The sequence below is a fragment of the Phyllostomus discolor genome, chromosome X (genome assembly GCF_004126475.2).
Source record: "Phyllostomus discolor isolate MPI-MPIP mPhyDis1 chromosome X, mPhyDis1.pri.v3, whole genome shotgun sequence".
NCBI lineage: Eukaryota > Metazoa > Chordata > Mammalia > Chiroptera > Phyllostomidae > Phyllostomus > Phyllostomus discolor.
This window is the reverse complement of record NC_050198.1, coordinates 22,823,228-22,843,753: the sequence shown is the minus strand read 5'-3', so window position 1 is coordinate 22,843,753 and position 20,526 is coordinate 22,823,228. Positions and strand designations below refer to the sequence as shown.

Sequence of the window (20,526 nt, the reverse complement as noted above, 5' to 3'; positions counted from 1 at the left end):
AAATAAATTGTTCTCCTTATCCCTAATCTAGAGGAAACCCACCTTGTTAAATGATTCACTGAAGTGGCTGGTCAGTTTCTAAAAGGGCTGTGATGGTGAACTGCCAAACCTCAGACATGGATTTCCTAGCTAATTTCTTTGAATTGATTAATGACCATCTCTTTTTATAACTTTTCCTGTCCTTACTCAGAAGAATGACCAAGGACAGGCCATTGAGGGGGGCAGGAAGACTGATGTTCTGACCAGAAACGTGCCTATTCTAGCATATAGGAGTGGGGCAAAACCAACTTTCACTTACTTGTCCTTTTGAGGCCAAAAAAAGAGGCTAATGAACATGAATTTTCCTTGTTAATAGATGGTTAACAAAAACCTTTCTCTTCCTCTTTGAACACATTTGACCTTGGATTAATTTTCAAGTTTTGTTCCCCTAGAAACCTGCTGAAGGTGGCATGTCAGATGTGTTACTAGGCAACTCTGCTTATGTTAAAAGTGCCCCTGACTGGTGAAACTACTCTGAATTGGAATGGCAGCAAATATTACCTGGTAGGAAGCTTAAGATTAAGTATGATAACTTTCTTATCTACCCATGCCCCTTGATGAGATACTGGAGGCTACATCCATGGGACAGTTATAAGAGATAAGGAACACTGGTTGTATGGAGCTCGTGAGCCAAGGTGGCTTTCACACCCAGCTGTATCCTCACTTCCACCTGCATTGTCTCTTAGGGCAGGTGTCCATGGAATGGACCCCAGACTACTTTCAGGACTCTCACTGAAGAAACAAACCTGTTGCTGCCCTGCTGGCAAGCTGTGCTTCCTTTCCTATATCCTTATGACTGAACCATACAAAATGTCACCTATTGTCATCATGTGTGTTTGATTGTTTAGCCAAATTCAAAATCAGTACTGGTGGACAAAGAGTGACATTGCAACCCCTGCTTACCACTTCCCTAAGTGTTTGAGGTGAAAAGAGGTTAGGTGATAAGGATGTGCAGGCTCTAGGTGTCAGTTTTTAAGAGAAAACCCAGTACATGGAGCCCAGTCATAGTGGTACACAGGAGGAAGGTAAACAAGGGCTCAGGTGGGAGCCAGCCAGGCTGTCCCTGGAGTCCACACATGCACTGGGGACACCTCTAGGGCTGTATATCTGTGATGTCATCAGATTTAACCCCACCTAAGAATAAGAATGTGGCATCTAATTCCAGATGCAGTGCACATATGAAATGGGTTCTAGAAATTAGCCTTGAGATACCAACTCTTGTAAGGGAAAAAACCAGGTCAAAAGGGAAAGGGGGCAAAAAGTACACAAAGCAGGCTCAGTGGGAACTTAATTTTGCTGAGCACAAAAGCAGGGCTTAAGACAAATTATGTCAGCCTTCCAAGAGCCATAGGAATGGTACTTAAGTGTGTTTTCCACCTATATCTTGCTATGCTATCCCTTTCTAACACATGCATATCTACGTCTGACTACTGCTATTTACGGGATACAATAATACAGGATTTTTGAGGGGAGCTGGAACCAGAACTTTACTATAGGGTACACACTTTCTAACATATCATCGATATACACATCTTAAAAGTGATACCATGGTGACTACAAGCAGCATGAGAATGTCTACATGTGACAGTCTAGCAGCTACAGTGACAGTACATGGAAGGATGGCCACACATGACACAGTACAGCCAGCAGCATCCTTGAAACTAGAAGTTAGGATCACAAAACAGTGTTCAAAATTATTTTTCCTCAGTTTTAGAAATCAAAACTTTTACATGTGAATTAGAACAAAGAGCCATAGAAGTTTTGAATCATGACTGCCTTTTGCCCTTTTCCCTCACTGCCACACAAAGCAGCTGGGTTTCTCACTAGTGGATGTAGATTTTACCCCCAGGTAACAGGGGTAGCCCCCAGGAGATCTGGGGAGTAGAGAAGAGAGCACAGGCTGCTTTGGGGAAATCTAGCACTTTGCCTTTGGGCCACAGCTAGTTTGGCTTGCCTTCACAACCTCAGAAATCCTGTTGTATAGGTATACTTGTGCCTTGCTGAAGTGACTATTTTTAAAAGGAATATTTAACCTATATTGAAGGTTACTGCTGTAATACAAGGTGGAGAATAATTTTATGTAATAGCTATATAAAGAAACAGAGTGAGATTCGACAACTAAGTTTTGAAGTTTGATGAAAGTCCTGCATTTAGAAATTTATTGGCATTTCAGCCCATATTATATGGCATTTGGAATAGCGATACCACTGGAGAGATTTCAATTCCTTCCCCAAAGAACCTTTAAATGAGTGTTCTACTTTGTGTATACTCACCTCATGACGAAACACAAACCCTGAAATGCCAGCTACAAGCTCAGCCAGGAACACCAGGGACAGAAACATGGCATACTGAAAATCAAGTGGACAAGGACAAAATCAAATATATCAACATGAAGAGTGTTTGTTTGGGGTAGATTACTTTTTGTCATGGAGAAGTAGACAAATCCTCCTATTCCCTAGACAAAGTTTAGCAAAAATTTAAAAATGAAAATACTCTTTTCCAGATTTACCCACATGAGCCTCAATACAGGAATGTGTCTGTTTACTATGAGGAGGCATTTTGGAACAGACATGCTAAGGAGAGCTCATTCAAGGACTACTATCATGCTTTTCAGCTTGGTTCGACTAGGAGAAATCTGGGAGAGTTTTTAAAACTAAGATATTTGCTATTATTAATGTTAGAATCCTTAAGCTAGAAAGTACTTTGAAGGTCACAGGACACAGTTTCACCCTGTTTGGAAGTCCTTCAAGTCACTTTTATTATTATGGTCATCTGAAATCTGTGTGCACCTTTCACCTAGCATCTGAAAGCCCAGCTCTACCCACCCAGCACCTGCAGTTCATCCAGTTTTCAAACTGTTTCAACTGCTATACAGGCTTCATTTCCCTTGGCCACAGTCTGCCTAGTTGTAACTTCCACTTGCTGGTGTTGGCTCTGCTTTCAGGAGGTATAAGAATCAGCCTAACCTCTCTTTTACATAACAGTCCTTCATATATGCAAACACAGCCATGGTACAATCCTGGGGCTTTTCTCCATTCAGGCAAACCTCTAAAGTTTCCTTAAGCATGTTTTATATGAAATGTCTTCCTTTGGAATTGGATTCCTCCCATCCTCACAGAAAGATTGGTATGTGTACAGGTTGACCCCTTTCCTCAAAGTGGTGATCAGGCCTGAATGCAGCACCCACAGCAATGGCCAGTGGGCTATTTACCTCTCCTGTCCTACATACTACACAGAGTTGATAGCTTTTTTAAAAAGTAAATATGCTACATTACTGACTAACAATGTTTGCAAGCACCTAAAACCCATAGTGCTTCTTGTTCATTTCATGCTTCCTGTACATTCCAAGTTGATTTTGTGTGTGTGTGCAGGTGCATGCCTAAGTTCAGGTACATTACATGGTACTTATGAGACATTAAGCATTTTCATTTTTGTGACTGGAAAGCAGATAAAAAGAAAGAGAATTGATTTATTTCCTACAAAGCATATGCCTTTCAATCTGCTTCTTCTAATCTCAAAATAAAATACAATAGTTCTCAATGTCTGGAATTTCCCTAGATGATGCTGTGAAATTTAGATAGACTGCACATGGCCAAATGACTTACTTGTAAAGTATACACATGTCCTGTAAAGTAAACATATACAGAAGATCATAAATTACTTTTCTCAGTTAGTGGTACATATATTAAAAGGAAGAGGAAGAAATACCGGCTTAAAATGCCATTTTCATTTGAAATATCAACAAAAGTCTGTACACACACTTAAAGCATGGTCAGTAAAATATCAACATCAAACACACACTTATAAGTAGAATGTCCCATGTACACAACTTCTCTCTCTTTCTTGACTTGGTACAAAATTCAATTAAAAGCACACTTTACTTTAGGTAGAGTCTCACACCAGGCCTAGATTCCATCAGAAGTCCTCCTAGGCCTGAGCCATAGCTTTTCTATGGACTAACTCTTGAGAAAGAGGCAGCTTCTCCAGGCCTCCATAAAGTAAAAATAGTTATTTTGCAATTAATGAGGTTAAATGAGGACCGTATAATTCTAGACTAACAATCAAGTGACTTCCTCTCTTCTCAGCAAGATCAGCAGTTCCCTGCTTTGGGAAGTTCCCTACTTCTGGGACCTTCCAGAGAACAACTCCTTCTCTTTGATAAGACCTTGGCCAAAGGTCTATTGGGAAGAGCTTTTGCTAAATACAGGTGGTAGGGTTCAAGTTTTCTACAAATGAAAATACCATAGTAAAAACTACCCTAGGTCTGGAAAGAGACATATATGGGTTTCAATCCCAGCTGTCTACATATTAGCTTTGTGAACCTTGGCAGGTTATTTAACCTCAAGGGCTTTATACTGTAACATGAAAATGCAACCTATACTTCACAATAATGGTAAGGAATAAATAAAATGTAGTATACAACCAGGACAGCATCTGGAAGGTAAAAAGAACTAAATAATAGTTTTTAAAATATAAACAAAACAGAAAAACTTCTGTACTCCTCAAAAGGCTCACCTGCTAATGAACTCACAAGTGTTAGAAAATGGCAGCGTGGTATAAAACTTCCTTTGGAAGAGGCCAGAGATAACTATTACATTGTTTTATCCCCTCTTCTAACTCCCTTCAGCCTTAGTATTTGGGTTGGAAGAAACCTTAGTGATTTAGTCCAATACTACTCTTTCATAAATGAGGACAAAGACCCAAAGTGGATACATCCTTGCCACTAAAGACATAAGCCAGTTAAGTGTCAGAATCAATCAAGTGTCATGACCAGGTCTCTTCCATCCTTGTTTGGACAGATGGATTTTCAGCAATCCTTCTTTTCTATGTATCTGAAGTTAATTTTCCCCTTGCTACTCATTGTACTAAACAAGAGATTCTTAATACTGGCTGCACAATAGGACTCCTGGAAAGCTCTTTAGGAAGTGTGATGTCAGAGCCTCCTTCCATAGATTTTGTTTCAATTGGCTGGATATAGGGCCCTGGCAAAGGTGTTTTTAAAAAGCTGCCCAGGTGATTTAAGCATGCATCTGAAGTCGAAGACTACTACACTAGACTAAAATAAATTCTAGTGTTGGTAAGAACTATAAGAAGGAAAACACAAGGTGCTGGCATAGAGTGGTAGCTGACATCAGCAGAAGTACCTCAATATGGGTTCACTATGGCCTTTTCACCAACCCAAAAGAATCGGTGGTGACTAGGGCATGTCTCCTGCAGGGTCTGCAGAAGAGAAAGTGTCCAAATCAAGCACACTTCCATGAGGTTATCAGCAAAGGAACTGACCTGTGCCAGTTTGGAAGGTGGTTCCTTTAGAGTAATTTACCCTCATACCCATATCTGTCACTAGATCATATTAAATGTTACTACAACCTATAGCTAAATGAGAAATGACAGGCAACAAAGTACTTATGGAATCTCTGCTCCCCCCTTTCACAGAATGAAATGTCCATAATAAATCATTATAAACAAAATTTTCCTTTGAGGAGAGGCCTTAGCTATGTTTTATTTATAAAATCCTTTAACATTATTTCTTATTAATGAAGAACATAGACAATGAGTAGAGACTTAGCCAACTAGTTTACCAAAAAGTTAAGAGTCACAGTAACAACCTTTTAGCAGCCTACCCTTATTCTTTGGGAAACATCACTGCTGTGCCTACAAGGGTACCTAGCATTGGTCCTGGTAGCCAATGTTTGGCACTGCGTCAACCTTCTATCAAGTAGAGAAGCTCTGGTTTAGCTCAACTCACATAGAACTGAACCAGGGTGTGCAGATTTACAGAAGAGTGTGCCCATGCATCCATGGCCAAGCTCAAGGAGGCAGAAAGTATTTCCCTAATGGGAACTTGGAGACAAAAGCCTGCTTATGGTTGGGATGCTGCCTTGCCCACCAAAGCTGTACATCACATGCTTTAAGAGATTTCTAAGGCAAAATTCAAAATTGGAACGGGGCGTCTTGCCAGAAGGATATAAATAGCCTATTGGAACTGCTGGCCACTGCTTTCTCATCATTTACCTCAGGGGACCAGGACTGGATTTTTTGTGCCAGGCTGTGTTTGGGGTTGTTTTTCCCTCTAGGGGATTGGAGGGCAGATTATGTAAGAGTCTGGACTAAAATTAGAGTCAATGAATATTGAAGTCTTGTCTGTGGCTTCAAGAAGGGCCACTTCACTTTCATGTGACTTATATTTTTATAAAAAGGAATTGAAAAAGCAGTATGATGTTGTGATGTACTCACCAGTTTCAACATCCATGGGCTACCACGGCATGTAGCAAAGCATCCAAACAGGCCAAAAACAACAATAGTGGTGCCAGTTCCAATGAGGACATAGGGAGCATTTGTGGAGTTCTCAGCAATGAGGGAGATATAGGTGCCCAGAGTGAGTTTTCCCCAGACTCCAACAGCAAGCAGGATCACCCCAGTGATCTGAAAAGGGGGAGAAAGGAGAAGGAAGTGTGAAACTGCTGCTGAGAGAGGTGACGACACAAAGCAATATGGCCTGAATCTGAAGAGTCCCGTTTCCATGAGCAAATTGGCAATTGCTGTAGGGTTACCTACAGTCATGAGAAAATGTTGAAGATCATTAACTAAAGCCACCACAGAATAAAGACACTTTGATTTTGTACAATTAGATCTGTCTCTTACACAATCTCATAGGTAGTTACTACATTAATCAGAAGTGAAGCCTACAATAAAGAACTTTATAAGCTGCTTAAAAAGTACATCCCAATACAGTTTTCAGAGTCATTCCAGGTCTGGTCTGAGAGCTTATGCGTGACACTGACCTGGATATAAACCAAGTAAGAATGTCAGCACCCTCCTCAATGGTATACATATATACATAGTATGTATTAAGGACATTCTGCATGTTTTAAGGAACAAAGTGGTTTTCTTTTACTATTTTCACAAAAAAAAACTCTACAAAAGCAAAACATTTGAAATATTTTTGAATCCCTATTGATTTCCCACCTAATTTCCAATACTTAATATAAAATAACAGAAGAATCTAAATAACTCCTGGAATTAGCTGGAATGCATTTTGTCAAACCCCACTGATTAGGTCAAAAGAAATTCCCACAGCATGTCTAAATTTGAGAACCTTTGGTCAATTTGGCCCTGAGTTCAGAAGATAGACTAGGGACTGCATGCTATGCCTTACTCTCCATCCTCTGCAGCTTTAGCTGCTAAAGCCAATCAGTGGTTGATTGTGTCTTTATCTCCCTAGCTGGTCTTTCCTTCAGTTTATTAGTAACTTAGCAACTTATTCAAACTATCAGCCCTCTAACTGCTACCATTTCTGACATCTTATGAGGCTCATTGAAGCCTGGGCATCCAAGGGGGCTCTTCCCCTGTTTGCTCACACACTATTGTCCAATGTCCCAGAGCAAATACCTCAGTTCCCTGTACAGTCTTCCAATTCAAGTGAGGCTAGATGAGAAAATGGAGAAAACTAGTATGATACAAATCAATACCCACCTCACCAACATTTCCCCTGACAATCAACACACTGTTCACTGTTCTATGATGTCTGTAAGTGAACACTACCAGATACAAGCTACACGAGGAACCAAACAGCTGAACCAGTGTAGATGCCAAGGTCTCTCTCCTTCATACTCTCAAAACTCCTTCTGCAGTTTGGAGCCATCAAGCTCCATCATCAGATTGTTCTTCTATGCAGGAAAAAGAATGGACCCTGCACCTTTCCCCACATCACATGAGAGTGGGCTCCACCTATTTTGGGGGAAGGGTTCAGTGGAAACAACAATAGCCTCTCTACATTGTAGAAACATCACCATGAAAAAATTAAAAGCTTTAAATCAGAGAAAGACTGGAGAACTAATGCAATTTTCATAAGGTAAAGGTGAATGTATGTGATACAATCTTGAGGAGAAAGGTTTACATTAATATTTGGGAGACAGTGGCCCAGTGGAGGTATACTGACTTTCAAAAGTTCCAATGGAAATGGCATTAGTGAGATAAACAAAACCGAAGATCACAAACCTTGTCTAAGAGTTCCAAATCCTCTACTGACACCTGGTGGTTGCTAAAGAAAGTACCTTCCTCGAAAAGCTGTTTCTGCCATACTCCTCCAAACAAAAATAAAAGGTTTTTCATCTACTAGAATCAAAATTTAAGATTCAACTCTCCGCTCATTAGGGGTAAGAACACACTGAACTTCAGTAGAAATGACAGTGCTTAAGCTGTCTTTTATTACACAACATTTAGAACAGTTTCAGGCACAGTGTAAATGCTTAATATTCATTGACAAATATATTTCATTTCTCTGGATCTTAGGACCTCTATTTTATAAAATAGAGTCCTTCAAATGCCAAATACTTACAAAACTTCTCCATCAGGTAAATACTATGAGGTAAGTTAAAATGAAACCAAACAGAATCTGTCTCTCCTATTTCCCACTCTAGCATTATCTAGTAAAAGCTGTAAATATCACATTGTAAATGTATTAAACAAAACCAAAAATTCAGTTAGACTAGTCACTGTTATATAGGCTGGATATAAAGCTCATCTAGACATTTGCAACTTCATGTGATTGTTTCCAAAGATTCAGTGACATCTCAGACTTCCACTGAGCTGCTGCATTCTATGTATTACTGTTACCAGTTATTACTGGAATGCAATCGTTTTAATGAACATACACACTACTGATCAAGTTTAAATATCTGATATTATCTTACATTTCTGTGACCAGTGATTTCATAAGGTTCAATTACTACTGTAACAAATATATGTAGTATGTCAAAGTTAATACAAATTCATATTTGGAGGTAAACAGTACTAACATTTTTATTCCTCTTCTCTTTTTAAAAAATAATTTATCCAAGTGTAACCATTGCTTTGTATATGAAGCCTCTCCTCATGTAAAGTACAAATCCTATAACATCAACTTATTAAAATATTCATATAATGTAACACATAAGAATATTCCTTTTTTGGCAAAAACTCTATTTTTGCTGACCTCAGGGATGCCTTTTAAAGACTGCCAGTGGGCACAAACAAACACAACACTGTGGGCACCATATTGCCTGGGAAAAAACCCATCTAACATCTGTACCTTGACCAACTTGGTCATCTTCTAAGGAACTTCACCACTGAATGACATGGAGACTGGAATAGGTAGGCCCCTTCTAGTACCCATGTGCTAGGAATCTAAGACCAATCTAGAGAGAAAAATGCCTTCTCCAAGTTTGATCTTATCCTACTCAAACATTCCTAATGGACCAGATGTGTCTGGTTGCCTGAACTCCACATATGCAAGGCTTTCTGCACATACCAAATCTACCTCTTTGGCCTCATCTCCCTCATAACTCACTGTACATTCTATATAGTTCCAGGAAAACTGGGCTGTTCTCTGTGAACTTCCAATACTTTATTGCTTCTCAACATTTGCTCTTTATAACCCTCTTACCTACACTTCTTACCCTTCTTGTCACTACCTGTCTACACCTAAACTCTTTTGGTATACTATACCCACTCCTCCCAGCCTCTTTAAACAGAACTTGGTCTGTAGCATGCCATTGTCATGCTGTGCCTTATCCCCCTCCCATGCACATTCAGTACTGTGATTCCCTTGAGGGCAAAAGCTCTGTGTCTTGCACATAGTCAAAGTCCAGTATGTCTGCTGAATGAATGAATAAGTAGCCAATTGTAGACTTGAGAAGAGTGAAAGTTTCATGTTATCCATCTGCTTACTAGACCATATGAACCTCTTTGAGGACCTATCAGAAATGGTAAGAACACCAATCTGAACAGGTACTGTAATCTGGGGAAATAACAATATGAAGTACAAAGAAGAAAGGATTAAATAGGTAAGGGAGAAAAAGGTTGGGCTGCAGTGTACACTGAGATGAGTAAAACCATATTTCATGGTGGTAGTGGTGGTTGAATTGGGGTGAGTATTTGAAAAATTGCTAGGGAATTGGAGAGAAAAGCTACAAGCAAAGGGTTGAAGATCCATAAAACACAATAAACTAATGCTTTCTCACATTTTTACTACTATAATAATGCTTCTTACTAAGGATAAGAAACATACAAAGATAAGCCAAGACAAAAGTCATTGTTACCTGTATGATTTTTTCCTTGGTTTCTGTCAATACACACACATACTCACTCACACATGTACCTTTGCAAGCACCCACAGAGTAAAAAGCAAGGGACAGGTTCCTTTGACATCTCTCTACAGCTTTTGGGTGCAATGAGTAGGTTCAGAGTTCACCAAGGCACCTTTGTGTCTCAGCTCCTCAGAGACTTCATATTTCTTTTTAAAATTATTTTTATTTTATTTATTTTTTTTCTCTTAGAGGTGGGGGAAAAGAGGGAAAAGAAAGGAAGAGAAACATCAATGTGCAAGAGAGAAATATCAATCAGCTGCCTTCCATACACACCCCAAACAGGGACCAAATCCACAACCCAAGCATGTGCCCTGACTGGGAATTAAACCTGTGAGTATTGGCTTTGCAGAATGATATTCCAACCAACTGAGCCACACTGGCCAAGGGAAGATGTCATATTTCTAAATTAATCATGGAAGTTTTGCTTCTTTCTCAGAAGAATCAATTTAACAAATAGCCAATAGTGTGGCTGAGAAGGGAACAGATTCAGTCCCAGAGATAAATGACATGAGTGGCCTGGTAAAGGCACCACCCCCAACTTACAAGTTCCCACATTAACCACAAGCCAGAAGGGCAAGCCCAGTGCCCACCAGAAGCTGCCAGGCTGAGGTTCTCAGTCTCATTTTACTCTCAGTATCTTATGGCAGCTCAATATTATCTGTGTTCTTATAGCACAGTTCAAAATATATGGGCAGCAGAGAACCTCCAGTAACTTCTGATTTAGGCTTGATGCTGAGGCTGAGGAACTTTAATGGTAACATCAAAAAAGAAAGGTAGGTCAGAACTAAAAAAGAAGCTTTTGTGTGATAGTTCACATTACTTTAAAATTACATTGAAAGAAATGACAGGTAGGTTTGCTAATATACCAGGTCATGTCTGAAATGCTCTGGAAGAGACTTACTGAAGTTTATTTTCATCCTAAAGACAATGTTGCAGCAGCAGGCAGTAGAGATAAATGATTTCCCTTGCTCCTGCCAGGTCAACAGAGCTAATACTGGAAAGTCTCCCTACTGTCCTTGCAGTGTCCTGATCCTCAGAAAGGAGCCAGAGATACTATGCTTTCAGGTTTCTCACATGCCCACAGGCAGTTTACTTGAGCCCACTCCCTTTTGTGCTTGCAGGCCCACCTTTCTGGACCTCAGTACCCTGTTCAGTAGGATCAGGTGAGGAGACCTGATTTTCAGTGCTTCCCACATCTCTACTATTAAACAACAAATATGAATCTCAAAGTTGACTTGCTTATTCACTCTGAAATATATTTATAGATTTGCCATTGGGCAAATTAGCACAAGAAAGTTTGTTAATTTCTCCCTGTGACTGACAAACCATCAGCAGTGGGAGTAGATGTCAGTTCATTTCTGATTGCTGGGAGAGGGAAGGGACTCTCCCAAGGAAGTCATTCATGATAGTTTTACTCAGACATCCAAAAATCCATAAGCTCACTGGAATGACAACAAGCTTTCCTTTTAAATAAGGATGACACTGCTATCTTAGGAGCAGGAAGACATATGTTCTGAGCTGTTTCTTTTTTTCTAGGCAAGTATGTTAGCCAATTGAATCCTTTTCTCACTCACTTTTATGTTTAAATGATACTTGTGGATGTGGAACTGGAGTCCAGAATTTAGGAACTAATCAGAGCTGCAGGTGAAGGTTGAGGCCAGAAGTGACAACTGAAGGAACAATGTGTCTCAGGAAACAGAAGCAGAGCATAGTTGGAAAGACAAGGTCTAAGGATTGAGGAGGATGGGCACTAGAACATGACAACACTGGATGACAGGGAATAGTGAGGAGATGCAAAACAGAGTGGACACATCTATGAAGGTAGCTGCCCATAGGAAAAGTAGGAGACATGAAAAAAAGGGACTTTCTTTTTCTCTTCTAAAGACATATGGAGGAAAAAACAAACAAACAAAAACAAAATGCCAGCACAGTTCATTGACCCCAGGTATACCAATGAGCAGACATGGTACTCTATTTATATGCCCATTACAGTCCACTAAGATTATATTTTGTATTTAAATATTTGTATTTAAATATTTCATCCTATAGCCAATTCATAGAATTCAAGTTCCAGGAGTTATGTCATTTGTCACAAATTTTAGCTTCTGTTTGGATTTTATCAATGACTATATAGCCAGAGTCTGAAGTGCAGGTTGTCTAACAGATCATAGATGCTTTTGAAAATATGTAAAGGTATTTGAATGGCACTATGAAAAGTCAGGAATTCCACCTCTTGCTATCAGCCCACCAAACCACAGCATATTCTTCACCTGTGTAGAGAAGCAGCTGATCATTTCATAGAAAATGGCAGCAAGAATGTTTTCCTTCTCCCAGAGGGTTTAAAATGCAATTACCACCTTGCACCAATCATGTTGCATATCTGTGCCTTAATTCTTCATCTGTGAAATGACAGGTCTGGCCCCAGTCACATCTACAGTAGCCTCTCCAGTGATTCAGTTTTATTTGTCTCCTTGAATTGCCCAAATGGTCCTCAGCAAGGCAAAGATCAAGCCCAACTGGTAGCCAGGATGAAGACAACACTACTAGTCAATAGCATTTGCCAAGGACCTGTGCTGGCTGGGTTTCATACTCAATCTGGGTAGGTGGAGAGTGGCTCTAACAGATGACTGATTGGAGACTGAACAATCTCTAATGGCCTACAGGCCCAAGAAGTGGTAGATATTGATCAATATGTTGAAAGTACTTTCTGGATTAAAAAATGGGTCTGCACATGATAGAAATAATTGAAATAGGCCTATCACAGAAAATCAGGGCTACTCAGCTGCTAAAATAATAATAAAGGGTGCTTTATTAAAATAGTCTTTACTACTTGAATAATTAAACCCCTTCAAATAAGGTCCAAGCAGTTCCACCTTATATTTAATTACATTATTCAACAAAGGGTCACAGGAAATTCCAAACATTTTATTAGGAACTTTGTATATCTCACTAGGAAATAAGAAAGTATGGACATGCCTGAATTGGTTTCTTATTTCTCGTATATGACTCTACAAGATTCTGGATTTTAGGTTTCCTCCCTTTTAAAAAAACAAATCCCCAAAGAAAGGCCCCAGAAGCAAAAAAGAATTTCACTCCATACTTATTAGCACATTGAGAAATGTTCCAGTATACCACAGAGGAATTTTAAGGGCATCTTATGTTGAGCCTCTTAGTATTACTTTTTATTTATAAGTATTATTGATGAGTTCTTGAAAATGTTCAAAACAACACTTAGGTTTTTGATTTACACTAATAAGGGGCACCTTACTCCAACTTCAGGTCTCCAAGAACATGTGAAAGGAAGAAGTGAGCAAACCAGCAGTTAAGGCTGTCTGGGTGTAGCTCACACCTCTTATTTCAGTGGTGACCTAGATATATAAATAGACATCATATAGGAATACCTCTTAGGAATTGGGGCCAGCAAAGCCACTTATGAGAAGATTTAAGTACTTAGAAATTACAACCAGCTGTAGTGGCTAAAGTGATAGAAGCTTACTGGGATTCCCTCTATGCCACATCTCCTCTGTGGGACCCCGTTTGATATCACTTGTATATAAACTCTGTTGACCCAGTTAACATGCACAAAGGTGGGTGAGTGCCAAGAGCACAAACAATGTTAGTGTCATTAGCAGATGCCCAACCAAGTAAAAGAAGAGCTGTGGGGAGAAACCACTTCTCTTGCTTCCATTCCTCAGTGAGCTAGGACTGACTGAACTAGCTATAAAGAGATGGATCAAATTCCAAACTAAAAAAAATATTTTAAAAGAAGATCATTTCAGTGTGAGCTTATAAACAAGCTACAACTACATTATTAATGTGTGTTGACAGAAAGTTTCTGTTGACCACACATGTTATCATGTCCTGTGTTCTTAATCATGTGTACCTCAAGATTTAGAGTCTTGTGGGAGGAAAGAAGGTCCTTTAGCTATTTTGTCAACACCAAAGTCTCACCCACATCCTGTGCCTGATTTTCTAAAAGAGCATGTTGTTCAGATATTCTGTCCTAATTCCCATTTTTAAGTAAAATTACTGCTTGTCTGACCACAATTCCCCATTTTTAATTTGAAAGTCAGTCACTGTGCCTATAGTGAGTGAGTACATAGTGGAAGCTCCATAAATGCAGAATGAATCTTCATGTTGATCTCTTCTTATATTAAATTCAGATCCCTTATAGTGGCCATGCCCTTGAAAGTTACTGGATGAGAATGGACATGGATAAACTAGTTTTAACAATTATTCTATAAATGTGAACCTACATGCCAACCTGTGACTGAGCAGTGCCTGTCTTTCTCATGATTACGCTGTTGAACAAATTTAGCTTTCTAGGAGTTCCATTATTTTAGATAGGGAAAACTTTCTTTGCATATTTCTATATAGGATTATTGTCTTCAAAATACCAAAAACAAGACTATAGTCCTACATATATACATTATACCTTACACATACCTGTGTAAAGTAAACAGGAAGAAGCTAGAACTCAGATAATAAAGAAATCCCTTAAGGCCTATGCTGTGTCTGGCTATGAATTGATGGTGGTGAGGGGATGAGGTGTTTTGGGGAACTCATGCCTCTTTGTCCATGAAACTGGAGCTGACAACATCTAATGTCAGAAGAGAAACTATTACTAAGTGAGTAAAATTATATGTAGAAGAAATGTGCATGCAGTGTTCAATTATAAGATTCTTATACAAATAGTGAGGTTGTATTCTCTTTCCAGTGATCTTAACTTTCTTCTGAGATGATTTAGGGGGGGAATCCCACTTTATCAGTGATTTAATTAACTTCCCTCTCAACATTCAAATATCCTCATTGCACACATATGTTATACTGCCACCAGTAAGACATAAAGGGAAAATTCAGATGTCTGATTTTGATAGGATATTGTTGGGAAAACATTAAGGAGAACATGATCTTGGCAAAAAAAAAAATCAGTCACTTCAGAAAAGTACAAAAACGACACTTTGCCATCTCTACTACTACCACTTGGGCAAAGCCACCATCCCCCCTGTCCTCATGTTCTTTTCTCAACACAGCAGTCACGGTGATCCTGTACACACCCAAGTCCCATAATATTAATTCTTTGTTCAAAGCCTTTCCACACATTTCATCTCAAAGTGAAAGCCAATTTTCTCAGCTGGCCTGTAAGGCCCTACTTGACCAGTCAGTTCCTCTGTTGTGCCCTCCACTGCCTCCGCCACTTGCTTACTAGGCTTTAGTGTTGTCACAGGCCTTTTCCCTGCACCACCCCCCCCAAAACTCCTGGTTTGGTTCCTATGTCAGGAACTTTTATGCTTGCTCTTCCCTCTGTCTAGACTCCTGAGATCTCTCATTTCTTCTAGTCTCTGTTCCTCAGTGAGCCCTTCCCTCATGACCCTATTTAAAACTTAGAACCCTGGACTTCCAGAATTTCTTACACCCTCCCTTCCTTCCTTTTTCTCCACTGCTCTTATCATCTCTGAACACTAATTTACTGGCATAGTCTATCACCCCAAATGAATGTAAGCTCCACGAGGGCAGACAATTTTGCCTTTTTTATTGATGTACCCCTAAAGTCAAGACAATGTCTGATATAGCAAGCACTCAGTAAATAACTGTTGCATGATTGAATACAAGATGACAGGCAGGTAAGCAAGTGTGAGCTTCAGAGGCCATGAGCTCTGTTGTAACTAGCACTACACTAAGGAAGCCAGAGTGGGCTTGACTTCTACAAGGCCCAGACAGGCAGCTGCACTCAGATAAAAACCTGTTTTGGGGGCAATTCATTTCTAATCCAGCACATTGCTTCACAAATGTCTGTTTTTAACCACAAGGGGGACTAAATAAAAAACACGGGAATGGTTTGGTCTAATCCATCATCACTAATAGAAATGTAATTCTAAGCTCTAACATTCTTTAATTCCTTGAAGTGTATAATTGATGGTTAGGAGAATAAGCAGTGCTTATGCCAGCAAGATCTCTCTCTCTCTCTCTCTCTCTATCTTTTTAAATGTACAATAATGGGAGACAAGGTAGGTCCTTACTATGTGCTATGTACTATGCTAAGTGTTCTAATGCTTTATCTAGCTCAGTCCTCCTAATAACCCTATGAAACTTGCCTGGCCCTGGCTGGTGTGCATCAGTGGATTGAGTGTCAGCCTGCAAACCAAAAGGTTGCTAGTTTGATTCCCAGTCAGGGCACATGCCTGGGTTGTGGGTCTGGTCCCCCACTGGGGATGTGTGAGAGAGAGCCAATCGATCAATGTATCTTTCACACATTGATGATTTTCTCCCTCTTTTCCTTTCTCTATAAAAGCAAATAAATAAAATCTTAGAAAAAAATAAAACTTGTCTGAGATCATCACCACTAAGTGACCGAATAGGTCCTCAAGGCCCTGGCCCTCAACCACTGCCTTCCCATAATGTTCTCTTAAGTAGCCTCACTGGAAAGGGTTCTCTCTCTTCAACCCTCTCTACTCCTAACAGTTTTATGAGAAAATCTCAGAAGCCAATGTCATCCATCCTGGCACTGACGCCAGATTAATTCTCAATCCTGAGAATTTGGCTGCCACAGTGAAACAATAAAATCTGCAAGCATTGTCACTAATTTATTTATTTAAAAAATGCTCTCCATTATTTTTCCCCTTTCAAGCAGGAAGATCTATAGAAATGAAAACATGTTCTGCTCCAAGTTACAGCTTCATATTTTAAAAACCAGGGTGGGAAATAAATACTCTGATGTATATGTTGGGATGAGCCAGATATGGTAACTATCACAAACAGCAGACACAAATCTGATCAGGAAAGCTTGACATACAAACAGAAAAATGTAGCATTTTCTAGGGAAAGTTTAGGAAACTAAAGAAGTACTCTGGGTTTGGCCTTGACAAGAAAAACAAGAAGCTATGGCTGAAACATATATGAGGAAAACCCACTTCGATACTGTGGAATCAACTGACTTTCAAAGTAGCTCTGCCCCAAAGTGATGAGCTGAGTTGCCAGTTAAGGCAGTGGCATTGTATCTGCCTGCCCCATAGTTTGGAACAGGAATGTGATCAGTCCTTCAGAAACTAAGGGCACAGTTAACTGTGGAAATACAGTTAACTGTGTATGTGTCTAGGATAAATGGACTTTATTGAGCAGTAGTGTGCTCCTGCTATATTTCATCACATTTATTCTTTGTGTTTTGCAGACGAAAAACAGGCTTTGAAAACTGAGGCTTTGAAAAGTTCAACAAATAATGAAGGAACGTTTTCCCATTCTGGCAAAGGAAACAGACTTCCAGGAAGTCCAGGAAGCCCAGAGAGTCCCAAAGAAGGCAGACCCAAAGAAGAACACAACAAGGCACATCACCATTAAGTTACCCAAGATTAAAGACAAAGAGAAAAACTTAAGAGCAGCAAGAGAAAAAGAGACGGTTACCTACAAAGGAGTTCCCATAAGGCTATCAGCTGATTTCTAAAAACAAAAACAAAAACAAAAACAAAAAACAACAAAACAAACAAAAAAAACACAAAAAAAACAACAAACCCTTACAGGAAAGAAGGGGCTGGAAAGAAGGATTTCAAGTCATGAAAGGCAAGGACCTACATCCAAGATTACTCTATCCAGCAAAGCTATCATTTAGAATGGAAGGGCAGAGAAAGTGCTTTCTCAGATAAAAGGAGTTCATCAGCACCAAGCCCTTATTGTATGAAATGTTAAAGGGACTTATCTAAGCCCTGGCTGGCATAGCTCAGTGGATTGAGTGTGGGCTGCAAACCAAAGTGTCGCAGTTCGATTCCCAGTCAGGGTACATGCCTGGGTTGCAGGCCATGACCCCCAGCAACCACACATTGATATTTCTCTCTCTCTCTCTCCCTCCCTTCCCTCTCTAAAAATAAATAAAATCTTCAAAAAAAGTCCCCCTTCCCCTTGTTAAAAAAAAGGGGATTTATCTAAGAAAAAGAAGATAAAAAATATGAACAGTAAAATGGCAACAAACTCACAACTCTTAACAACTGAACCTAAACAAAAGCAAAAACAAACTAAGCAAAGAACTAGAACAAGAACAGAAATGGAGATCACATGGAGGGTTATCAGTGGGGGAATGGGAGGGGGAGAGAGGAGGGAAAGGTATGGGGAATAAGTAGCATAGTTAGTAGGCATAAAAGAGATGGGGAGAGATAAAAATGGTATAGGAAACAGAGGACTCAAAGAACTTATATGTGCAACTCATGGACATGAACTAAGGGGGGGGATGCCAAAGAGTTGGGGGGGGGTAAAGGGGGAAAATTGGGAAAATTGTAATAGCATAATCAATAAAAAATACTTTTAAAAAAGATTTGACAACTTGTTGAAAGTCAGAAAGCTAGTAAGTGGTATAGCCTAAGGTGAAATTCATCTCTGCCTGACTAGAAAGCAGTTTCCCAAACCATCATGATTCTCTGCCTCTGGTGGCAGTGTGAGCAAAACAGGGCAGCTCCTAGAACTGAGATCTTCTTTGCCCAGCGTTACCCAGTTGCTGGCCCTCTTCTCCAGGTAGGTGAGTGATGCAAAGAGGAGCTCAGTTTTCTTTACATTGTCTATGTGCTTAAGATGAAGAGGGTAACACACTTAAACCTGTATTATGAATTGTATATTACTAAGTCTTAAATGTGCCATAAGGATACATAGTCCATTCTAGTTGAAATTATTTAAAGTTAGTCTACTAGGTTTAGTTGTGAGATTTTATTTTTGTTTCCAAGGTATAAGAGGTCTATGCTTGGTGGCATTAAATTAAATGATTTCTGGAACTGCTTTGATGGCACTTTTGTATACAGGTGGCTTCTCTATCATTAAAGACCATGCCTGAAACTCACCTGACTGTGAAGACATAGATTTGTAGACTAATAGTGTTCTAGATTTGTGAGTTGAGTGACAAAGCACTTGAACAAACATTATGGCATTCGAGAATTTTTTATATATCTTAGCTGTAAAATGAGAAAGTGTTGGTTGGTTTCAGAATCTGGTAACTCCATGATGAAAAGAAATTTACTTCATAAGTGTTATGACTCTAATAAAGTATTCATTTGATAAAAAAAAGATGAAGAGGGTAAAAGGGGTCAAATGCATGATGATGGAAGGAAACTAGACTTCACATGGTGATCATGTATTTGTATACCTGAAATTTATATAATGTTATTAACCAATGTTGCCCCAAGCAATTTAATTAAAAAGATTGAGTTTTGAGGAAACCAGCATTCAGAACTAATTTCTTCAAGTTTTTAAGGCAGTTTCTAATTGTCAACATGCAGGAAACATGGGAAAAAGCAGGGGGGAGAAGAGGTGGACTCTACAGACTGACCCTGTGAAGACTGATCTCCTTCTCCTTCCTGGGGCATGCCTCCCACACCCACTCCAGTCATGAATGAGGCTATACTGCACAAGATTTTTTATACACTACTTGTTTGGAACTCAGAATACACTGTTTTTTGAAAACAACATTAGACATGGTGCCTGTGTTTTTAGGCCAGTCTTCAAAAGTCTATATATAAGCCAGAATTGGGAAAGTTAATCAGGGAAAAGATTTTTGTGTCAATACAAGGAGAATTTTTTAGTAATAGACATTGTTAAAAATGGAGTGGGTTGCCTTGAAATTGTGACAACAGAAGATAATCACCTTTTTGGTCATTTCCAAAGTCTCCAGAGGGAACCATGGGGCAGCATTCTTTTGGATGGGAAGCCAGCAGGAAAAGGAAGAATTGCCTGAAAAGTTGTCTGATTCTATTGTTCTGGAAGCCTAGTGCTTTTCCTAGCCAATCATCTCCCTGGATTTTCATATGTGAATGAATATGAGCTTTGCAACACAGGAACCAGGGGAAACCATTTTCCCAGACTCTGATTTTCATTTCCTTTGATCTCCAAAATGAAGTAATAGGCCACATAATTTTGTCACATGAAGAGCAATAGAAATGCCTGGTCAATGTAATGAGATTGCAACTAAAATGATCTGTGTTCTTTAAAAGGGGTTATGGCACTTAAAGAAGCATTTGTCCTAATATTATAATAGCTCTATTTTCCCTAGGCAACTATACTTTACCATTTCTCAGCTAGAATAGTAATCTTGGTTGACTTTAAGAATCAGTGAAGCTGGATAAAGATAAATGTACAAGTGCTATAGAGGCAACCTTCATACTTTTCACATATAGACAAAGATTCTGTCAAAAACCTGATCTACATTGGAAGTTAAACAGGAGCTTTTTAATATGGTGTTATTAGTAACAGGATATTGCACCAGAAATCTATTCCATATAAAACAAGTACATAGCTCTCCTTAGAAGAGCTTTGTAATTAGCTCTGGGTTATTATGGTCCTGGGGGCAAATACAGCTCTACTTTGTATCCCTGAGGTGACACAGCTG

General features: G+C 39.4%; 1 protein-coding gene across 1 annotated transcript in view; it reads right to left on the bottom strand.

Moving 5' to 3' along the window:
• Positions 1-20,526, bottom strand: part of TSPAN7 (tetraspanin 7) — a 125,191-nt gene that overhangs the window by 20,321 nt on the left and 84,344 nt on the right. Inside the window, exons 2-3 of the mRNA XM_028523129.1 lie at positions 6,277-6,465; positions 2,313-2,387 (exon numbers count right to left, since the gene is read on the bottom strand). Coding sequence (XP_028378930.1) covers positions 2,313-2,387; positions 6,277-6,465 — 264 coding nt within the window. The remainder of the gene's footprint in view (positions 1-2,312; positions 2,388-6,276; positions 6,466-20,526) is intronic.